The sequence below is a fragment of the Cibotium barometz genome, chromosome 3 (assembly GCF_041138505.1).
Source record: "Cibotium barometz isolate CiBa-2024 chromosome 3, ASM4113850v1, whole genome shotgun sequence".
NCBI classification, from domain to species: domain Eukaryota; kingdom Viridiplantae; phylum Streptophyta; class Polypodiopsida; order Cyatheales; family Cibotiaceae; genus Cibotium; species Cibotium barometz.
This window is the reverse complement of record NC_141048.1, coordinates 23,519,755-23,539,761: the sequence shown is the minus strand read 5'-3', so window position 1 is coordinate 23,539,761 and position 20,007 is coordinate 23,519,755. Positions and strand designations below refer to the sequence as shown.

Here is a 20,007-nt window from a genome sequence, read left to right as displayed (position 1 = left end):
AAGCAGGAAGAAGAGAAAACGAAGAGAAACAACATCAGAGTACAAGAAGATGAACTTGAAGAAATAAACCTAGGAGATGAAAAAGAGCCCAGGACAGTCAAAGTTAGTACAAAACTGAGTCACCAATTTAAGGAAGAACTTTTGGAGCTATTGAAATCCTACAAAGATGTATTCGCTTGGAACTACGTTGATATGAAGGAAATTGATCCCAACTTCTATTATCACAAAATCAATCTGAAGGGAGGAACCCAGATGGCAACCAGATGGGCTGTTCAGCCGCCAACACCACATCAACTTCCAAGGATGAAGATAAAAACTTCTTATTGAACATCTCTTTGAAGTCCTTCCATATCTTCAGTTCTCTTCATGGATAATCTTGAGCCACAAATTCAAGGTAGCATCCTTCAAGTGCATTCTCGCCATCCTGATCTTGGACTTTTTTGAATAATCTTCACCACGAAAAGCAGCATCGAATTGCCTAATGAAAGAAACGGCTTTTTGAGAATCTCTCTTACCATAAAATGCATCAAACTTGACGCTCTTTTCTCCGGGCTTGAACTCCCGCTTGGCAACTACTTGTGAAGTTTTTTCATGAACCGCTACTCCTTTTGCCATAAAAGCCTTAGGTAGGCGAACCAACCACCATGGACATTTGTGGTTCTTTGGCTTTCTCCTTGTCCTTATGAGGATTTTCAAGACAAGATGAGGTGGCTTGGCTATGGTGGGACTTCAAGGTTACAGCTTCACTCCTTCCTCTCATGATATAATGAATCCAGGAACATGCCCAAATTCACCTTATAAGAATGTGCAATTTATAACCTCATGGTAGTCATCCACAAGACAATAAACCATCAACTCCATTATGCATAGTATGGACTGGATATTACGACATCCCCACTAAGAATTAACACAATATTAACTGGTGGACGAAAACTTCACAATGTGAAATTTGCATGTCCTCTAAAACAGCATAAAGATATACCTAGATGAATCCAAGAACATGCCCAAATTCACCTTATAAGAATGTACAATTTATAACCTCATGGTAGTCACCATAAGACAATAAACCATCAACTCCATCATGTATAGTACACATGATGCTAGGTGAAGTAAATTTCATGGTCTTTGACTTTTTTGAAGTACACACTTCTTTCATGTTGAGGTAGGCTTTCGTTGCTGCAACACCATCACATGCAACAATCTTCTCGGTTAGAAAGTCTTCAAAGACTTTAGCTTCAGCTCTAGCTTTAGCTCTTCTCTCCATCAAAGCTTGAATCTCTGGATCTGCTTCGAGCTCTTTGTATCTTTGAATCTTCTCATAGTCTGAAAAAGACATCGTCAAAGAACGTCGAGAACGTCCGGATTGTTGATGAATACTCTTGTTAGGAGAATGTAATCTATGGGCTTGCCGAAAATTCTGTCACCCCGAGAAAGTTCTCACAAGAGAAGACTTAGCTATGACACCATGTAACGCAAGGACACATGAGAGTGAGAAAATTGATGAACTACTTGTAACAAACCCACTTAATCAACAATCACAAATAATGAAAGAAAGTAGGATTCAGAGAAAAGAGAAACGAGACCTCATTGAGAGGGGAACAGGCCCCTCCCCCTTTGGAAGAATTTATTGGATCAAACCACGAGAACAAAGTACCTGAACCTTTACAATAGATGAGAAGTGCCTTCCCCAAATGTATAGAGAGTGCTCCAATTTATAGGTTTGAGGCTTCAATGCTCTTGAATGGAAAGAGTAAGCTCCAAATGACAAGTGGCTACTTTAATTAACAAGTGTTAAGGTGAAATGACAAGTGTAGGGACACTTGTCTCATTCTAGATGCCACATGTCTTAATTTAAGAGGTGATTCTTCCATAACCTTCTATGCTAAACATATCCCAATCGTAAAGAAGTTGACAAAGGTGCTTTAGTAAGTCTTGATCCTTGCGAAAATCCGGAGGTGTTGATGCGAACAGAATTTCCATTAGAGTCTGCCAAAAATAGCAACTCTCCAAGATTCTAAGAGTTGCATGCTTTGGGTCCAAGAAGGCTTCGTTGTAAAGATTCACTTGTTCATGCTTTGTTCAAATGATTTGAGCATCTGGTTTCACCTTCGAAAGCACTCATCACTCATCCGGGCATTCTGGTCAATCTGACCACCCGAGTGCTAATTCCAGTCTGGTCTATATGACCACCCGATTGAAAACTTTGAGCGTTCTGACCAATGGCCAATTGTAAATAGAAATGAGCATTCAAGCTTAATTAGCTACTCAAAAGATATACAAATCACAATTCATGCTCCATGAGCTATCTGGTGATTACCAATAGAACAAAGTAGGAAGCTGGTTACATCCACATGTAGACTAAGCCACTAAGGCTGTTTTTTCTTGGTAACTAATAGAAGGATCTTTTTCCCTACCCCGGGGGGAACGGGTGGGGGTGCGGGGGCAGCAGCAGCGGAAACAAACTTGTAATCTTGCTGCTTCTCACAACATAGGTTGCATATACTTTGACTGGGTGAAAATTTGTTTCCAATTGACCTATTTAAGTACCCTTTCAGTATGCAAAGTTAGATATGGGAGTGCCTTGGTGTCATGCACACCTTCACTAGTTTCGGGTTGTCAGCAAACACCGTCAAATAGACCAGGTAAGGTCCAAGTCCTATCCTAGGAAACAATCTTGTAATCTTGCTGCTTCTCACAGCATAGGTTGCATATACTTTGACTGGGTGTGAAAATTTGCTTTTGACCTATTTAAGTACCCTTTCAGTATGCAAAGTTAGATATGGGAGTGCCTTGGTGTCATGCACACCTTTACTGGTTTCGGGTTGTCAGCAAACACCGTCAAATAGACCAGGTAAGGTCCAAGTCCTATCCTAGGAAACGATCTTGTAATCTTGCTGCTTCTCACAGCATAGGTTGCATATACTTTGACTGGGTGTGAAAATTTGCTTTTGACCTATTTAAGTACCCTTTCAGTATGCAAAGTTAGATATGGGAGTGCCTTGGTGTCATGCACACCTTCACTGTTTTTGGGTTGTCAGCAAACACCGTCAAATAGACCAGATAAGGTCCAAGTCCTATCCTAGCAAAACCAAACACGAGAGCAAAACAAACCTGCAAACAACATCAAGAAAACTTCAGTACACTGGTTGACAGATTAGTCCAAAAATATTAGCAGGATATCTGTGTCCCTTGTGCAAAAGATCACACATGGGTTGTGCAATCTTTGTAGGTAGCATCTTACATCATTTGCAAGAGCCAAAGTTGTCTCTTTCAAACCAAGCTCTTTCAGAAGTTCGCGGGCATGCATGAATGGGTTTGAAAGCTCCGACAGCCAAACACACATCACAAGCTCTGTTCCACACTGCACACAAAGTCCACAAAATCACCAGAATGCTTTGGTTACCCTCAAGAATATATGTCGATGGAAAGCTCGTGCTATTTCCCGAACTTAACAAAAGCATGTACAATTTTGACTCCATGATGAAGTTCACTTACAAAGCTTCAAATCATCAATTCCATTCATAGCATAGACTACGTGTTGTAACATGTAGTGACATCCCCAATCACATCATCAGAGCCCAAGAGTAGTGCACGTATGTGCATTAAGATGTGTTCATAATAGTGGACAAATCCTCACAGATTAACCATCATACTGAGATCAGTAATGATGACCCCATGCAGATGGCAGGTACATAATATCAATTAATGGAACAAATCATGTGACAATAAATGCTGTTTTATATTTCTCCCTATGCTACTTCTGTTGTAACAAGCACGTGAACCCAAGAGACCTGAATGTTTCACTTAATTAAAACAAACCACGATGCAAATAGAGCATGGATGCTGATGCAGATTATCTGTATGTGTGTGTGTGTGTGTGTGTGTGTGTGTGTGAAGCACATTGGGGGTTAAAACATCCCCACCAGCCCTTCTGGTATCATGTGAAACACCTTTGGCAATCATCCAAAGTCAATGCCGAGTTATGGGCACCACCACACACACCCCCCAACACCCCCCCCCCCCTTTCGTATCTCTGTGGTTTTGCATCACTCTGGGCCTTTCACCCAGAGGCGCACGATGATCTTCTCCTTCCCCCTGAGTGCAGCGCAGAGGACAGATTGGAGCATGGAGTCGATGTCTGCCGCTATCCACGGGCAGGCCATAGAGCTCTCACACAACATCTGCATGATCTGCTTATTACCGACGTGCTCACTCACTTCTGGTCATTGGCACGGATGGAGATGGGTGGCTCTGGCCACAGAGACCCAGGAGGGGAGATGGTGTCCTCCAGCCTGGAGGTGCTCCTCTTTGTGTTTCTTCATGTTTCATTGTGAGAAGTGGAGCCCAAGTATGCATATTCCAAGGAGAGTGGCTCCACATGGAGGGCAGGATTTGTGCCCATCTGGTGCAGCTTCGCCCCGGGACAGATAGTGATTACTCTCCGTCCAAACCCACACCCAAGACTCTTCGAGTGGAGAGCAGTTCCAAAAGTTCCGCCTCCCACCGATTTTAGTTATGCAGATTCTCATGGAACATTCAAGGTTTGGGAGGACCACAGTGCTTTCAGAGGCGCGGGGTCCTTAGAGAGGAGCTTCACAGAGCTGTAGTTGGTGGGCCCATTGACATTCTCCTCCAGTAGCATTTCAGAGGCACGGGTCCTTAGAGAGGAGCTTCATAGAGCTGTAGTTGGTGGGCCCATTGACATTCTCCTCCAGTAGCATCATCTTTCCGAGAGGCGCCGCTGCGGGAAGATCCTTCAGGGCAGGAGTCACACATTTTGGTCCCATGCTTTTGGCTTCTCCATGAGGATCTTCCCTCCGCTGCGGGAGATCCTTCAGGGCAAAAGTCACACCTTTTGGTCCCATGCTTTTGGCCCCTCCGAGACCCAGCGTGGGGTATGCATTTCCGTCAGCCAGCAACTATTACCTGCAATCGTTGACTCAAACACCATTGTCACTGGGAGAGCTCAGTTGGGAGACCATCAGGATTGTAGAGAACAGAGTGAGATTTTTGAACATATATGCGCCAAATGCCGCCACTATCAAGATTACAATTCGCCACTCTCTCCCACATGTGGATTTCTCGTGCATGGATGGGCATTTCAACATGTTAGAGTCGGCAGAGGACAAACTCGGACGTGGCATGGCTATAGTTTCAGGCATAGAGTACTCGGCCGGGGAGGAGATGATTCTCGCTTTGAGGGAGCAGGACCCTTGGCATTTACCGGAGTTCGGACGTAGCCTCGGGAGTCCGTGCTTCTCGAGATCCGATAGGAGGAGCACATGCCCTAACCTGTCCAGATTAGACCCGTTTTATGTAGATTAGGGGGCTTGTGGACGTGGTGGCATAATTGGTATTCTGGCAGGCATTACTCTGTCCGATCATGCACCCGTCATTCTATCCCTAGAGGACCCCTAGAGGCAAGACATACATTTGAGCGCTTGGATCCTAGACAACCTCATTCAAGACCCCAAGATATGCAGCAGGATAGAGGAGATCTAGGAGAGTCTGGATTTTCAATCTGGTAGTCCCGCAGTAGCCTTGGAGGAGATGATTCTGGCTTTGAGGGAGCCCCTTGGCATTTATCGGAGTTCTAACATAGCCTCAGGAGTTTGTGCTTCTCGAGATCCAACAGGAGGAGCACAGGCCCTAACCTGTCCAAATTAGACCGGTTTTATGTAGATTAGGGGGCTTGTTGTCACATGCATCCCACACTTGGATGCCACGTAGACATATCTGTACAGAAGGTGCAGGACCTGGGATGGAAAACTGGTCCCATGTGAGCCCAGTCCGGGACAAGTCAGCCAGGGTTCCATCCCAATCATCCGAGGTCAAGTGTGCATTCTCCTGCACATGAGTCCAAGGTCAGGTGTGCATTGTCCTGCACATGAAAACAGTGCTAGTCCGCGCTGTGAGTCTCCCTCTGGAATGATGTTAGTGAGTGTGTATTTGGTAAGATACTGGATGCCAGATCACTGTGTAGACAGTAGGGTTTGCATTTAGGAAAAGGGGCCAGCCCATATGGCTACCCCAGGAACTCATGTGGGCATGGAGAAAGTATAAGACAACCCCCATAAGGGCCAGGAAGGCCTTGGCTGTACCCACCAACCATGGGTAGGTCATGGGAGGGCTGTAGGACAGTCCTAGGGGCTTTGCAAAGGATAGCCGACTGGTTATCCAGCCCTAGGAGGGCTGTAGGGCAAGTGTGGGGCAGCCCATACAGGCTGCCCAGCCTCCAAGATCAGGCGTGTCCAGCCTCCATTGCCCATGCGCCTAAGTTCCCAGCCCTAGTTTTAGTCTAGCGCAGCATTAAATATGATTTTATGCTGTATTTATTCAGTTTTGTGGAGCAAATCTGGGACAGCCGATTGCTTTTTAGACAGCCGACTGGTCTTCCTAGAGGGTATAAATACCCCAACCCACAATTCATTCATTCATGCATCTTCCTATGCATAAATTCATTTTAAATGAGAATGACACTTTTGAATTAAAAATCAATCTTTTTTTTTTTAGTAGAAACTACACTTTTAGAATAAAAGAATTTCTCTTATGCATCTAATTTATGCATAAAATCCATTTATGATGAAAATCACTCTTTTGAATTAAAAATATAATTCTTTATGCATCTTTCTATGCATAAAATAAGAATTAATAAAAATAACACTTTTTGGATTAATTTAAATTCTTTATGCATCTATCCATGCATAAATCCAATTTAGAGCTCCTTTTATTGCCATTGAAGAAGTATGCAGCGAGATAACTATGTAGTGTGGCTTCTAGGATTGGTATTCCTCCCTAAAAGGTATGTGATGACATCATAGTGACAATGGATAGCAACGATGCAAACTCCCCATTAAAAGGTTCAGGTACTATTTCCCTTATCTCTAAAGAAGCTTGCACCCAATGCTCATTCTCATGTGCTTCTTCATAAGAAGAAGGCTCTTCTAAATCAAAGAGACCACCCATGGCTAATGCAAGCTCCCCATGATGCATATTCAATGCATGGCTGGAACTAGCCCTTGTTCTACCTGTGAGTGGAGCTACAAGTTTGCTTTCTTACAAAGTTTTCAGCAACCATCTTGGCACTGACTTGGTTGTGTCTATGGCTGTTTGCTCTTCCCTAACAAGATCTTCCACTACTTCCATAGAAGGGGGCTGAATGGCTGGCTGTTCCACATGTTCTACATGAGGATTTTCTTGTGTAGGGGCTGGCTGATCTGAATCCCTCCTAATTGCAATGGGTAATAGTCCATCAAACATGTCCTGTGTATGCCTGCATCATTACTTTTATACAAGTTGTACATGGGTTGTACTGAATTTTCAGCAAATACCACATCTCCACTGACAAAAATCTTGCGTGTTGTTGGATTATAAAAACGGTATCCTTTGCTCTCATTGATGTAGCCCACAAAAATGCATTTCATTGCTTTATCATCTAGCTTTGTTCGGAGTTGTTCGGCACATGTGCATATAATCCACTGATGGCTTTCGGCTATACCAAGCCTCAAATGGTGTTATGGTTTTCAAAGCTTTTGTTGGACACCTATTCAACACACGAGTTGCACACATTATAGCTTCCATCCAAAAATTGTGAGGCAACTTTTGTGCTTTCACCATGCATCTTGCCATCTCCATGAGAGATCTATTTTTCCTCTCAGCTACACCATTCTGTTGCGGTGTACAAGGCACAGTACATTGGTGTTTGATGCCCTTTTGAAGCATATAGTCCTTGAATGCATTTGACATGTATTCTCCACCTCTATCTGAGTGGAGTGTTTGGACTTTACATCCACACATGTTTTCAGCCATTGCTACAAAGTGTCGAAAGCATGTTAACACCTCTGCTTTCGCTTTCAAGGGGTAAACCCAAGCAAACCTCCAGGAGTAGTCATCAATGAATGTGACGAAGTAAAGATGCCCCCCTATGGATGGTGTCCGCATTGGACCACATACATCACTATGTATGAGCTGTAATTTACTTTCAGCTCTAACAGCTCCATCTTTGGGGAATGGTTTACGTTGAATCTTTCCCAAAATACACCCCTCACATACATGTCTTGTTTGGAGACTCAAGAGGCGGCATATTATCAACCATATGATGCTTCTGCAAAAGCATCAAACTCCAAAAATTTACATGCCCAAAACAAGCATGCCATAGCTTTGCATCATGCATAGCAGGAGTATGGGCAGCCACTGTATTTACATCATAAGTACGCTTGTCATAACTGTCCAGCTTATACAAGCCTTTGTATCGTGTTCCAGAAGTGACTATTTCATAACCCTTTGATGGGTCTTGTACCAAACACTTCCCATCTTCAAATTCAACCTTTAAACCTTGGTCGTTTATGGCTGAGACGGAGAGCAGATTTTTCTTTATCCCTGGAACATATAACACATTTTTCATACATATATTGGCACCATTGGTTGCAATAAGTATGACATTGCCAATTCCCTTTACTGGATATGTGGTATGATCTGCACATATACAGTGCGGCTATTTGAAGCATAAACCAAGTGTTGAAATACATCTTTGCATGAAGCACCACTATCAAAATACCATGATACTGTTAGAAGTCATCTCCTGTCTATTTTTATACACCAGGGCCTCTGTTGTGGGTGTGCCCGCCCTTATTAGGTGTTTTCTCAAATTGTTGTATTTAGAGGTTCGATTCGTGAAGAGAAGACAGCTTGGGGAATAGACCTCAGGTATAACGACTGTGATCTGCGCCTGCGAGCTCCGCCTCCCCCCCTCCCGCTGCTTCTCACCGTTGCGCCCTCCTCTCCCCCCCGCCTGTCCCCCGCCTTCTCCTTCGTCCTCTCCCCCGCCTCCTTCCTCGCACCCTGCCTCGCCATCTCTCCCCCGCCTTCTGCCTCGCATCCTCCCCTGCCATCGCTCCCCCGCCTTCCTCCTCGCATCCTCCCCCGCCTCCTTCCTCGCATCCTCCCCCGCCTTCCTCCCCCCCCGCCTTCTCCTCCTCCGCCTCCTTCCACGTTTCCTCCCCCGCCATCCCCCCCCCCCCCCCCCCCCCCCCCCCCCCCGCGCCTTCTTCCTCGCTTCCTTCACCCGCCATCTTTTCCCCCGCCTCTCTTCCCCCCACGCCTCCTTCTCCTCCGCCTCGCTTCTCTCCCCCGCCATCTCCGCCCCCTCCGCCTTCTCCTCCGCTGCGCGGCTCTTCCCCCCTGCCTTCTCCCTCTCCTCCCCTTCCGTCTCGCCCCTCCCCCCCACTGCTAGCTCCCCCGCCTCAGGCCCCCCCCCGCCCCCGCCCCCGCCCCCGCCCCCGCTATCCTATAGCCTTCCGCCTCTCCTTTTCCTCGCAGGGCTGTGTCCCTCCCGTTAGTGACCCCGGTTTCTCGCCTTTTCCCTCTGGAGGACTCCATGGAAGCCGCTCCGACTACCCCTGCCGATTCCGGTCTCCGTCTGGAGTTCACAGCTAAAGATCATCAGTTGTTTGTTTCCACAGTATCCGCTCTTGAGGCCGCCTCCTTGGTCTGCAAGATAGTGGGTAGCCGTCCGATGCGGAGAGAGCTTTGCGACCTTCTGCAAGGCAGCCTTGTTGGCGTGCCTCCCAAGATCGTCGGCGTAGATTTTTTGGGACGTGGCTACTACCAGGTGGATTTCGAGTCCCCCCAGGCAGCTTAGATGGTGCTGGCCCGGAGCCCCATTGCCCTCCGCTCTTCCCGGGCGTTCCTGGCGCGATGGACTCACGGCTTCAACCCCGCTTCTGACCCGCTAGCAGGCGCGACAGGTTTCCCTGTCACTATCTGCTTTCCAGGACTCCGTAGGGAGTACTTGCCCCTCTTGTCATCCATTGGCAAGGCGTTCGGGCAGGTGGTGGAGACGCCTCAGACAGCGGCTTCAGTGATAGCTCGGGCAGCAGGACTCCCGGCCATTCGTGTTGTGGTTCCGTCACCGGAGTCCCTCCCGAAGACGATCCTCCTCCCTTGTCTTTCTGGAGGACATCTGATACAGCGCGTGGAGTATTCGGGCCTCCCAGGACAGTGCTACTCCTGTCGGGAGATGGGCCATCTCGCACGCGCCTGTCCCGCAAGGGGGTTCATCCTTCACACTATGCCGCCTCTGGACCCCCTGCAGGAGACCCGAGGGGTGGCCATCCACCTCAGAGACCGGACATCCCTGGCTCGCCCCAGCAGGCGCCATCATCTGACGAGCAGGCCCCGGCGGAGGATGCCGCGCCGACCCAGGAGGCTGGCGGATGGCAGGAGGTTCGCCGGCGGAAACGCCCGGCCCGCAGGAACCGTCGCAGACGCCAGCAGGCAGCACAAGCTGGCGGACAGGCTGGCGGACAGGCGACTCCGGCTGGTGTCCAGGCACCTACCCGCACTTATGCTCCAGTCAGGGATAGGCGGCCAGCAGGTCCCACCCCGATGGACGAGGATTCAGACTCAGTGCCCGTTGAGGCCGCCGGTGGAGCCTCCCATGGAGAGACCCCGCTCCCGCCTCCCCCCACGGGGGGCCCCGCCCCCTCCATGGAGCAGATTCCTGAGGATCCTGGGCCGCACTCTGCGACCCCCGGCTTCTCTTCCCCTCACCCGAAGAGCACTCCTTCCACCCCCTCCTCTCCCCCCCCTCCCGCCTCCCCCGGCAGCCCCCCCTGACACCTATCCTCTGGCAGATGCCTCTCCATCCTCTCCTCGCTCTCCCCCCTCCTCTCCGCGAGCCCCCATCCCTCCCTCGGCCTCTCCAGGATACTTCGCCAGGCCACCCACTGCCCCGGGGCAGCGCAGCTAGGTAGGCCAGAGTTCAGTCCAGCGGCTGTTCCACCGCCACTCCGGGCCGGTGGAGATGGCGATCCTAGCTTCGCCCGCCACAGAGTTCTCTCCAGCCTCCCCTGGGGGGCCCCCACGAGTGATGGGGCTCCCAGTGGATTACGGTTTTTTCAGGTGTCTCCAGCTGGATGCTGGCCCGTTCGAGACGCTGGTCGCGCCTTTGCGAGTTTGCGTGGTGTGCCATCCCTCTCGTTCTCCTTCAGTGGTGAGCAGCATGGTGGCCTTCTCCTTTCCTCTCAGTGTTGCCCCAGACACAGCATGGGATTGCAACTCTGTAGAGGAAGTTTTGCGTGATCAGATACTGGAGTTTTCTCATCACTTCAGTGACTTGGGGCTCACGGACCTACTGCAGACCCGATTACACTCAGCCCGCAAGAGCTTGTTTGGTATAGGAGATTGGCGGGCGGATCCGGTCCACACCTCAGTTGAGGCGGTGCTACTGATTCTCCTCCATGCCGCCCCGAGGGTGCAGCCTACCTTTAGATACATATATGCAGAGGATTGGTCTCACGCCTATGCCCTGGACAGGGCGAAGGCGGAGTGGGGCTGGACACAGAGACAGGTCACCCTCTTTTTGGAGAGACTCCGCACCCGGACAGACAGTGATTATTCTCCCTCCAAGCCGGCGCCCAAGACTCATAGAGTGGAGGGCAGATCATCCGGGCCGGCTGAGAGGGGTGAGCCAGTGGCGGCTGCTTCACTTGCCATAGCTCATCCATGAGGATCCTCTCATGGAACATCCAGGGTCTCGGTGGACATCGCTGCTACATTGGTCGGGGCAGACTTCGCCAGGAGATCCAGAGGGCTCTCGTTGGAGGACCCATAGATATCCTTTTCATCCAGGAGCACCACCTTTCTGCCGGGCGTACCCGCTCCTGCGGGAAGATCTTGCCAGGCAGGAGTCACACTTTTTGGTCACCGGCATATGGCTCCCAGGGGAACCAGGGTGGAGTATGCATCTCAGTCAGCGAGCAGCTTCTATCCGAGGTTGTGGATTCTGGCACTCTGGTCCAGGGTCGAGCGCAGTGGATCATCCTTCGGGTTGGGGAAGACCGCATTGGCTTCCTCAACTTCTACGCCCCTAATTGGGCGACCGGGAGAGCCGAGTTTTGGAGTACCATTAGGCAGTCCCTCCCCTTGGCAGACCACTGGTGCCTAGGGGGGGATTGCAACATGCTGGAGGATGCAGAGGACAGGATGGGGGGCAGCCAGGAGACCATTCATGGGCCGGAGCTCGCTGCCTGGGAGGAACTAGTGCTGCAGGTGAGAGGCCAGGATCCGTGGACTCTCCCGGAGTTTGGCAGGTTGCAGGGGAGTTTATCTTTCTCGCGCTCGGATAGACGGGCCACAGGAGTTAACCTTTCCCGCATCGACACGTTTTACATTGATGAGTGGGCTTGTGATAGAGGTGGCACTGTGGGCATACTTGCAGGCTCCTCGTTTTCAGACCACTTTCCAGTGCTTCTCCAGATCGAGGACCCTACGAGAGGAGAGCGAGGCCAGAGCGTCCGGATTCCAGATTGTCTCATAGAGGAGCCCGAGATTGCGACCAGAGTTGAGCAGGTCTAGCAGGAGCTGCAGTTCAGGAGAGGATCGGCAGCCAGCGATCTTGCCAGGGGCTTGCAGGAGACCAGTCGGATGCTCAGACAGGCTGCCCTGGACCGTCTGGAGGCCTTCAGAGAGCAGGAGAGGAGCCTGCGCGGAGGAGTCTAGCGTCCCTTCAGAGACTCCAGGAGAGGGATCCTACGAGCCCTTGGATCTCAGAGCAGATGGAGTCAGCTCGCACAGAGATCAGATCCATCGAGGAGAGGAGGGTGGAGTTCCGATTCCATGCTCGGGCTTCTTTTTGGACACAGGCTGGAGACAAAGTGACTCGAGATTTCTTTGAGGCGACAGGGCCTCGCTTCAGCAGGCTGACGGCCAGGTTGTGGTGGATCCCCCCAGGGTCCGGGCGATAGCCACAGATTTTTACAGGGAACTGCTCTCTGCTGAGCCAGCAGATGACAGGGTGAGAGAGGCTCGGGAGGCAGTCTGGAGCTTCACGAGACCGGTTGTGCCGGCCCATTTGCAGCACTCCCTTCTCTCCCCCTTCTCGGATACGAAACTGGAGGAGGCTCTTCAGGCACTTCCTCGCGGCAAATGCCCAGGAGAGGACGGTCTCTCAGTGGCTTTCTTCCAGAGGTACTGGGGTCTCTTACATAGGGGTTTCAGATTGGCATTCGAGGAGATTATGGAGTCGAGAGTCATGCCGGACAGCATGGCAGAGGGGTTGATTCACTTGATCCCCAAAGAGGGAGGAGACAGACTGGAGATTAGACAGTGGAGACCGATCACCTTGCTAGGCACGGCCTACAAGGTCCTAGCTAAGGCGATCAGCAGGCGGCTTCAGCCTCACCTTCCGGACATCATCCACTCCACGCAGACAGGCTTCATCCAGGATCGGAGCATCCTGGATAACATTTTCTCTTTCTGGGAGGCTACGGCTTTGGCTAGATTTCGGCAAGATGATCTGGCAGTGCTCCTTCTCGACTTCGAGAAGGCATATGATCGGGTGGACTGGGCCTTCTTGGAAGGCACTATGGAGAGGATGGGCTTCCCCCCTCAGTGGATCCGTGGGGTCTCTGCACTCTACACATCGGCTCATAGCCAGGTGCTGATACAGGGCGTGCGCGGAGAGAGGTTCCAGCTCTCGCGCTCGGTGCGGCAGGGGTGCCCCTTGGCGCCCTTTCTTTTTCTTTTTGTGGCGGAGGCCATGAGCACTTTTTTGACGGCACAGGATACAGGTTTGCGGGGCCTCCTCCGCACCTCGGAGGAGCTCCTAGACTCGGAGTTTGCGGATGACACTGCTGTCTATCTTCAGGGAGGAGAGGAGAACCTCCGCCGCTTCGCCTCAGCCATGGACAGGTTTTGCAGAGCTTCGGGCGCTTTGATCAACTGGCACAAGTCGTGTGGGTTGTGGGTCAGTTCTATGCCCCCCCCCGACCTGGAGGCCAGTTGATGGTTTTCAGTGGCTGCCCCCCGGCACTACAGTGCGCTATTTGGGATGCTATGTGGGCATGGACATATCTCCGGAGCAGCAGATAGCCCCCCTTCTTCTGAGCATTCGGAAGAAGCTTCTGTATTGGAGTACCGCTCGTTTATCTCTGGCTGGCCGAGTAGTTGTGGCCAACCAGGTTCTGCTTGCTACCATGTGGTACATCACTTCTTGCTGGGCCTTCTCTCGGGCGTGCATTGGCCAGGTGCAGAGGCTCATCAGGAACTTTCTTTGGTCCGGTGGCGACGGGCGGCCCGCCAGGGCCAAGGTGGCATGGGCTGTGATCACTCAGCCGAGGGAGAGAGGCGGCCTGGGCATTGTTGATCCTATTTGCCAAAGCCGAGCTTTGCTTGGGAAGTTGGTGGTTCGTGGCCTCCTACCAGGCGCTGAGCCGTGGAAGGAGTTTCTTGTTTCCAGGATGCTCAGCCGCACTCCTTCTCTTAGCGGCCCCTGGACCCCCAGCATCAGGTGGATCTTTACAGAGCAGCGATCCAGAGGAGTGGGCCTTGGCTTCGAGGAGCGTTTTGCAGCTAGCCTTCTGAGGGCCTGGGCGCATCTGAGGCCGTCTCTCTTCCAGACTCCCCCGGGCACCGATGAGGAGTGCCTGAGGGAGCCATTGATCTGGAACCCCTTGATCCGACTTCCCGGTGGCCATATGGTTGGATCGAGGTCTCACGTGTCGTGGGGCCCATTGAGCTCCGGCCCAGCCCAGTCCTTAGACGACTGGATTTGTTTTCAGCAGCTGCCTCTAGAGGCTCAGGAGAGGAGACTCAGTGGGATGAGGGGCAGAGAGTTGATGAGACAGGACATTGAGGCGGCCATCCCCCAGGAGTGGCGGACCCCAGTACAGGACCTTCCACCTCCACAGTGGATGGGCGTCTTCACTCGGCATGAGATCCTTCTAGCGGTCTGCGGCACAGCGGAGAGAGCCGCCCCACTCACTTTCGAGGTGGGAGAGGGTGGCCAGCTTCAGAGGACACGACTAGATTTGGATGAGCTCCAGGGTTGTATTTTTCAGAGGGTGCGGGTGGTCGGCTTTCATCAGAGACAGTGGCATGTAGACCCCTCACCGGCCTCGATAGGGGAGGACTGTTCTTGGAGATTATGGGCTTGGGACAGCAGGCCTCTCATTCGCCTTCAGTGGGATCCAGGTGAGTGGTTTTGGCGAGATCCCTACTCGGCCCCTACCAGCCCAAGCATCCCCTTTTTTCAGTACACAGCGAGGCTGGGGCGGAGGATTCAGAGGCACAGGATAGCGAGCACCCCGGCAGCGGCCGAGCATTGGCGGCGACAGGGGCTCTCCCCTGCCTTTCTTAGGGACTTCTGGCAGCGCCTTTGGGCCAGCTTCCGGCCCCGGAAGGTGACGCTTTGTCTCTGGCTCACAGCGCATAGAGGACTGGCTATGGGGGCTTGGCTAGCTTTTGGCAGACACCCACCGTCCTGCCCTCGGTGCGGCCATGCATAGGAGTCGCAGCGGCACTGCTTATGGGATTGCCCACAGGCACAGCAGGTCTCGCAACACGCTCTCAGGATGGTTTTTGCAGGCTCGCCAGGTGAGATGCTGGTGACGTGGGGTGCGGTGGCTTGGGCCACGGACAGCGGCCCGGCCCTTGGATATGAGGACGTCCCTGGCAGTGCGACCATCCAGGTCTCTGACAAGGCGATGGCGGTGGTTCCGACGCCAGACTTCTCTTCGGCAGTCCCTCAGGAGGGGGACGGGCACAGATGGGAGATGATCAGCAGCATGACGGCTTCGCACATATGGAGAGCCCGATGCAGGGAGGCCATTGACCGCCAGGCGACTCCACCGACGGAGGTCATACAAGCCCTCTGGGTGGACATCATTCACACCTTGAGAGGACACTGGGGGAAGCTTCAGGGCGACTCGGATCGCATGAGAGGTGTCACCAATTGGCCGACCATTTGGTCCATTCCTAGCTTTTGCGTCTCGTTCACTTGAGGCCAGGCCGGTGTCTCATGTGAAGAGGCCAGTATTTTGCTGACATGGACGGGAGCCAGACTGGTGCCACCCGTGTGTTAGCAGGATGGTGTCGTATGGACGGGAGCCAGATCAGTGCCACCCGTGTATGACCTGGACTGTGTTCGATCCATGGGACTGTCACGCCATGGAAGAGCCAGTATTCGTGCCGTGTTTTACCTATGGGACTGTCACACCTAGGGAAACTCGTGCCTGGAACTGTGTCTTACCTATGGGACTGTCACTCCATAGGAAGACCAGGTTTTTATGTTTTATGTCGTGCCAGTTTTGTGCCGACAGATATTTTGTACATGTTCCATGAACGGGAGATATGTCCATGTTACTATTTGCACATGCACACATATTTTGCATGTTTGAAACTGTTTTCGCATGACATGTATTCGTGTGTTTGCCTGCTTGACGTGTTACTTACTGAGCGGGGACGCCTGCCACTGAGTCGTGAAGTGTGCTCTGTATTCTGACGAGTTTCAGTGCATGTGAACAGGTGGTAAGTATATAGTACATGTTGTTTAATGTTATTAAATTCTAACCCTTTGATTTATAAGGTTAGGGGTCCACACTTATTTAAAAGTGGGCACCCCCTTTGGGCACCCACTTTGGGGCCAAGGTGGGGAGCCTCACTTTTAAGTGAGTGTGGGGGTGGGCATGGTCACCTACCCCCACTAGACCCCCACATGCATGCGTAGAATCTCTAAGGTTATCTTCACTTCATTTTTTTTATTTAATATGGCTCTCCATCAAGCGTAAAAAAAACATCGTTTTCCTTCTGGCGTGGAATTCCCATCAACCGGCGATCAACTTGTTTGCGTAAGGAAACAGGCGATCACCTCTTCACTGCTGCTTCCTCCCTACAAGCTGTGTACGCTGCTATACGGCTGCTTCTACCTTCCTTGCAGCAGGCGGCCAAAACAGGCTGCGCATATTACTGTGGGGCGGCTGATGTACTGCTGCGCTTAACCCATACAGGCGACTGCTTCTACCACTCCCACTTCAGGCGCATCTCTGTTTTTCCTCTCCTGTTGGCTGCGCCTCCACTTCTACAGGCGGCTAGCGTTGACTTGTGGTGCGCTTCACACATAAGCATCGCTGCAGGCGGCCATCTCCATACAGCATACGCTGCCCTCTACAGGCGAATCCCCTGGTCTTGCAGGCTGCGTGTTTTCACCAGCAAACTGCCCTTTCTTTTCTCTCTCAGGCGGCTGAGCTTACAGTGGGAGGCTATCTTCGGTTGGCAACTACACAAGCCTCTCCTTCTTTCACAGCAGGTGGCTGTGATCTTTTGCGGTGACTTTTGTCTTGGTGGTTCACCACGAGGCTACTGCTTCTTCATCACTTGGAAGACTTCATCATACCATAAGTATTGGTTCTCTATCACCTTTCAACAAGTAAGTGATTTTCAGATTTGAGTAAAGTATTATAAGTTAAATCTGATAAAAGATTCGTCCCGCTCGGCCTACACCCGTTCGGTGCCGGGTTGTCCAAGCTCTATATGGGCGAACCTCGGTCCAAAGGTGCTGAGATCGGGAGAGCCAGGCGTTAGTACGAGAGCGCCTGTCTGTGCGTGGTCTCGGAACACCAGTGTGGTGCTCTCCGCGGAGTCCAGTGAAAGCACAGGACCGTAGCGATTGGACCACACCAGTGGTCGTACTGCTTCGAGTATTCTTCATCGAAATCCGAGCCTACTTGTTTGGTACTGTTTTCATATGTACATGGACATTATCTGGTTCTCAGAACCCATGGAGCATTGTATTCTTTAAATACTCCCAATAAATATATCATATATTGAGGGGGGGGTCGGCCCGTTCCGGCCCCAGTGCTGGTGTCCATCTTTCCATTTCTGTTCATTTAAATTTCAAGTTGTTTTAAGTTGTCCATTTCATATTTGTGGTTTTAAAGTTGTGCTATTAAACGTGTAGGTGTCCAATTGAGTCTTTCCCACTTGACGGGATCGGTTTCATTGGTATCAGAGCACGGTTGTTTCCCTCTCCCTAGTGGGGAAACGAACCTGTGTACTGGACATCCCGCTTTTAGCAAACTTTGAACACAATGGACAGCCAAGGCAACCCTTTGGAAGTGCCAAATTCGAGGGGTCCCTCTAGTGCTTCTCGTGGGTCTGATGCCCTGCGAGGTAGGCACAAGCCTCTTGAAAGGGTTCTTGATAGTGAATCCAAAGGTCAACTGTCTCCAGGAAAGACAGTTATGCTTGAACAAGACCCTGATGCTATGAAAGCTGAAATGGAACATATGAGAAAACTTTTGCAGGCTCAAGAGCAAGAATTGAAGTTTTTGCATGAAGATCCTCATCTGCAAAGTGCTATTGAAGCCAGGAAGGCTGATGCTATGGTTGATGTAACCTTTGAATCAATGGCTCGTGAAGTGGGCAAGAAACCAAGGGAGTTGGCACTTGCCTATCTCCTTCGCAAAGGTGATATCAAAGAGGGGGATGACGGAGAACTAAAATTCAGAAATCCACCTCGTTTAAAGCATGGAGATCCCGCATCCCAGAGGCTGAAATCTTTTATGCAAAAGGAAGAGGTGACTGTCACCTCTCGTCATGCATCCTCTCCCCAAGGCACTAAGCCTGACAGATTTATGTATGCCAGTGCTCATGGAGCGCATCAAAGTCACATGCATGCAAGATATGTATCTCATGGTGACAGGTCTGCTTCCAGAAAAATTTTGCCTTCTGAGTTGTCTCATGGAGAGACTATGCCATATGCAGGTAAGTCACATGCATCTGAGCTTCGAGTTCGTGGAGCACATGCCACCGTGCCCCATGAAGCTTCTTTGACGGCCCATGGAGCCCATGCAGACAGGGCTACCCCGTTGGATAAGGGGAAAAGAAAAAGAGAGGACCATGAGCCTCATACCAGGAAGCTCAAGGAGTTCAAAGCAGGTGATAAATCTGTCAAATTTGATGTCTTTCATGGTGAACACGATGCTTCTAAGGTGTTAGCGTTTGTGGCACAGTTCGACATTGCTTTTAGCGATGAGGACTTTACAGAAAAGTCAAAGGTGCGCCATGCTAGCATGTTTCTGAAAGGCACTGCTGCCCATTGGTGGATCACCGAAAAGATCACCAAGGATCCCATCTCTACTTGGAAGGAATTCAAAGATAGATTTTATGCTCAGTTCTTGCCACCCAATGCAGAGCAAACTCTCACTCAAAAGTGGGATAGGCTGGAACAAAAAGATAACGAGAGTGTGCAACAGTATGTTAACAAATTTTGGAAAGTGTTGCTGGAAGTGACTCCCTTCATGCTAATCTCTGAGGAGGAAAGAAAGAGGAAGTTTCGTTCTGGATTGCAACCTGCATATAGATCGGGTATTGAATTGCACCCAAAACATACGTTGCAGCAACTCACAGCTTCTGCGCTTGCTACGGAGCAATTGGTGCTCAAGATCAAGCAAGATCAAGGAGGTTCCAAGGCGAAGGACAAGGCTGCCCCAAATCAGCAAAAGGGCGGACAGCCATCTAAAAAGAACTTCCGGGAGTCCTACAAGGGTGGTAAAGCTGAAAATTACACATCCAAAGAACAGGGCCCAAGAAAGAACAAATTTGGATTAACCCCGGAGCAAAGAGAGCAATATGCTAAGGATGGAAAATGCTTTTCTTGTGGTAGCAAAGACCACATGTTTCGGCAATGCCCAGATCGCAAACCAAAGCATGAGGACAAGCACACCAAAGCAAATGTTCATGCAGTTCCTGATGTGCAAGGTAATACAGGTCATGATGCTAAAGAGAGAATGGTTTGCAAGGCATGGGGGCAAGTTAAGGATCAGCCCGCACTCTTCATGTTTGATGACTGTGCAACTGACAATTTCATCTCTATGCAAATGGCAGCTGCATTGGGTATTGAGGTTGAAAATATGGGACCTCAGATTGAAGCCGAAGCTGCATTTATTGGTAAAGAGGTGCAGGTTACCCCTTTGATTGGGAAGTTGCGTATCCATATACAGAGCTATCTGGATAATGAGCATTTCTTAGTTGCTCCACTGAATGGATGTGATGTATTGTTGGGCAAGCCGTGGCACCATAGGCTTGAGCCCCGCAAAGACTACAAGTCCAATATGATTTCTTTTATGCATAAAGGCCGCATGCACTTTATTGATGCTGGCAAAGAAGGGGATTCCATCCCAGTTGTATCACACATCCAAATTAATAAAGCAATGAAAAAGAGTCTTT

General features: G+C 50.5%; 1 protein-coding gene across 4 annotated transcripts in view; it reads right to left on the bottom strand.

Moving 5' to 3' along the window:
* Positions 1–20,007, bottom strand: part of LOC147639853 (uncharacterized) — an 87,725-nt gene that overhangs the window by 20,582 nt on the left and 47,136 nt on the right. For all 4 annotated transcript variants that reach the window (XM_086774671.1, XM_086774657.1, XM_086774679.1 and 1 more), the window contains 2 exons: positions 3,242–3,361; positions 3,016–3,111 (listed from right to left, as the gene is read on the bottom strand). In XM_086774671.1, the coding sequence (XP_086630797.1) occupies positions 3,016–3,111; positions 3,242–3,361 (216 nt within the window). The remainder of the gene's footprint in view (positions 1–3,015; positions 3,112–3,241; positions 3,362–20,007) is intronic.